We start from the raw sequence: 2500 nt of genomic DNA, 5'->3' as shown, positions 1-2500 counted from the left end.
GCATCATCAGTGTGTGTATCCCTGACCAACCATTCATCTTATTAATCAATGACCGACGCAATAGATGAATACAGAAATAAAGCTCCACGAGGCATTTATGATGCATTTCATGATCTGCAGCCTCTTAGTTCCTCAAAGGTTTATCTGCAGTTATTACTACATATCAACAACAACAACAACAACAACAACAACAACAACAAATCTCCACAGACTCTACCTGACCTTGCTCATAACTAGGCCCACACAGAATCTGCGTGCGCATTTCGATGTTTATTTACCCGTGTAAATGTGTGTACATTTATATTTATCCAATTTTAAATTAATTTCAGGAATTATTGACTAATATGGAAGTGTTCATATGCTTTATTCACAATGCAGAGTGTACAGGAATGTTTTCTGTCGTTTGGTAGAGATATTATATGAGCGACTCGCTTCGTTTACCAAATAAAGTGGATGTAAGTGGATTTGCATTGTAAACATTAAATACAAGTTTAAAATATATTAATTTTTTCACATATTGAGGTTTTCGTTATGAAACTCCTAAAATAATTCAGCTGAGATTTTACCACAATTTCCCACAGAAATAGCAAAAAACGTGTGCAGATTCCACATGTAGGACACGTTGATGTTGCTCTGCTCCTCCTGCGCAGGTGAGCTGGAGCTGTCGGAGTGTAAGGACGCTGGTGTTCTGCAGGACACACTGCTGTACTCAGGCCGAGAGGACATCAGCAGCAGCAGCAAGAAGAAGCGTCTGCAGGCCATGCACAAGCAGAAGTCCCTGGACATCTCCAACACCGACTCCATCCTCTACAACCTGGACGAGCACCGCCGCAAGTCCTGCATCGAGCGCTGCGACCTGCAGAACCAGCCCTGCGCCTCCTCGTCTGCGGCCCGCCAGCAGCAGCACCGCGCACTGCACCATGGGAAGGAGGACTCCTCCAATGGCCACTCCATCATGGAGCGGCGTGGCTCCGGAGCGCAGGCGGACAGCACGAGGCCCGTCATCCCTGAGGTGCGGCTCAGCTGCATGGAGACGTTTGAGGATAAGGGGTCAGGTCTGGACTCCCCGATGACCCCGCCGGGAGTCTCCGCGCTGGAAAAAGAAGATCCCGACCTCATCGACCTGTCCTCCGACTGCACCTCCATCCCTGAGAAGCGCTCCATACTGTCCCTGTCCGACAGCGACTCGCTGGTGTTCGAGCCGCTGCCGCCTCTGAGGATCGTGGAGAGCAACGAGGACCTGTTTGAAGCCCTGACGCTGCCCGGCGGTGTGCTCAGCAAATCCCAGAATGCATCAGGAGTCCAGCACTGTTCCCCTCAGCACAGCAACACCCTGGAGGTGTCGGACTCCTCGGCGCACATGATGACCCTGAAGCAGAAGCGGGATCTGTTCAGAAAGACGTCCCACATGCCGAACGCGTCGCTGGATGAGTCCGGCACACACACACACACACTGGAGGACGGCAGCAGCGTGTCTGTGTTGCTGCACATCCCGGTGGACGTGCTGGAGTCTCTGGATCCGCTAAACGCAGATGAAGACGAGGCCGAGGACCGAGACAGCGAACCCAAACCCGAGGACGAGAGCGATGAGGCCGAGTTCAGGATCCAGATCGTTCCCCGACAGCGCAAGGAGAGGAAGATCGCCGTCAGCGCCATTCAGAGGGAGTACCTGGACATCTCCTTCAACACACTGGACAAGATGAGGGATCCGGCTGCGGAGGCAGGTCTGTAACCCCAACCCTAACTGTCTAGAGCAGGGGTCATTAATCTCGGTCCTGGAGGTCCAGTGTCCTGCAGGGTTCAGCTCCAACTTGCCTCAACACACCTGCCTGGGTGTTTCGAGTATACCCAGTAAGAGCTTGATCAGCTTGTTCAGGTGTGTTTGATTAGGGTTGGAGCTAAACTCTGCAGGACACCGGCCCTCCAGGAACAGGTTTGGTGAGCCCTGCTGTAGAGTCATGAAGGAAGTCATAATGGCCGTGTTTATTGGGATGTGATTGTGATCAGGATAATATTAAATGATTATCAGGGAGCCCTTCACCAAAACCTCCTGGAGATTGAGTGCAAATGCTGCTCTTACTCTGAGTTTGTGTCTTATTTCTAGCCCAAATATCTCTAAACTCCTAAATCCAGAAGCGTCCCGTAGCTGAGCTCAATATAGTGTCTTGATTTTCCTTAAACAAGCTCAGTGATCTGCCCGCCGGTGAGGAACATCATGCTGTTGTTGATATTTTAGACATGAGATCCTTATAGTGATCCGGCTTGGTGTGAGCGGGCCTTAATTATCCTAATTATTGCCAGTGGATTTCATTAGCTTCATCAAAGCGGACTGTCTGATGTGGATTGAGTGTTTAGAGCTGATGTTTGTTCCGTCTCCAGATCCCAAAGCTCTGTCCAGCCTGGAGAAGCCCAGAGAATCAGCCTCCGCCCCGGCTCTGGAGGCCACAGTCCCGGAGACCAGCCACCGCTCCTCTGTCTCCAGTACAGCACACACACACAA

General features: G+C 51.0%; 2 protein-coding genes across 5 annotated transcripts in view; one reads left to right on the top strand and one right to left on the bottom strand.

Moving 5' to 3' along the window:
- Positions 1–2500, bottom strand: part of nek9 (NIMA related kinase 9) — a 129464-nt gene that overhangs the window by 3999 nt on the left and 122965 nt on the right. The gene's annotated exons all lie outside the window — the stretch shown is intronic.
- The window catches only part of unc79 (unc-79 homolog, NALCN channel complex subunit), a 34993-nt gene that overhangs the window by 24403 nt on the left and 8090 nt on the right, over positions 1–2500 (top strand). For all 4 annotated transcript variants that reach the window (XM_073927709.1, XM_073927708.1, XM_073927707.1 and 1 more), the window contains 2 exons: positions 651–1724; positions 2380–2481. In XM_073927709.1, the coding sequence (XP_073783810.1) occupies positions 651–1724; positions 2380–2481 (1176 nt within the window). The remainder of the gene's footprint in view (positions 1–650; positions 1725–2379; positions 2482–2500) is intronic.

The sequence above is a fragment of the Danio rerio genome, chromosome 17 (genome assembly GCF_049306965.1).
Source record: "Danio rerio strain Tuebingen ecotype United States chromosome 17, GRCz12tu, whole genome shotgun sequence".
Lineage (NCBI taxonomy): Eukaryota > Metazoa > Chordata > Actinopteri > Cypriniformes > Danionidae > Danio > Danio rerio.
This window is presented reverse-complemented; position numbering and strand designations above follow the sequence as displayed.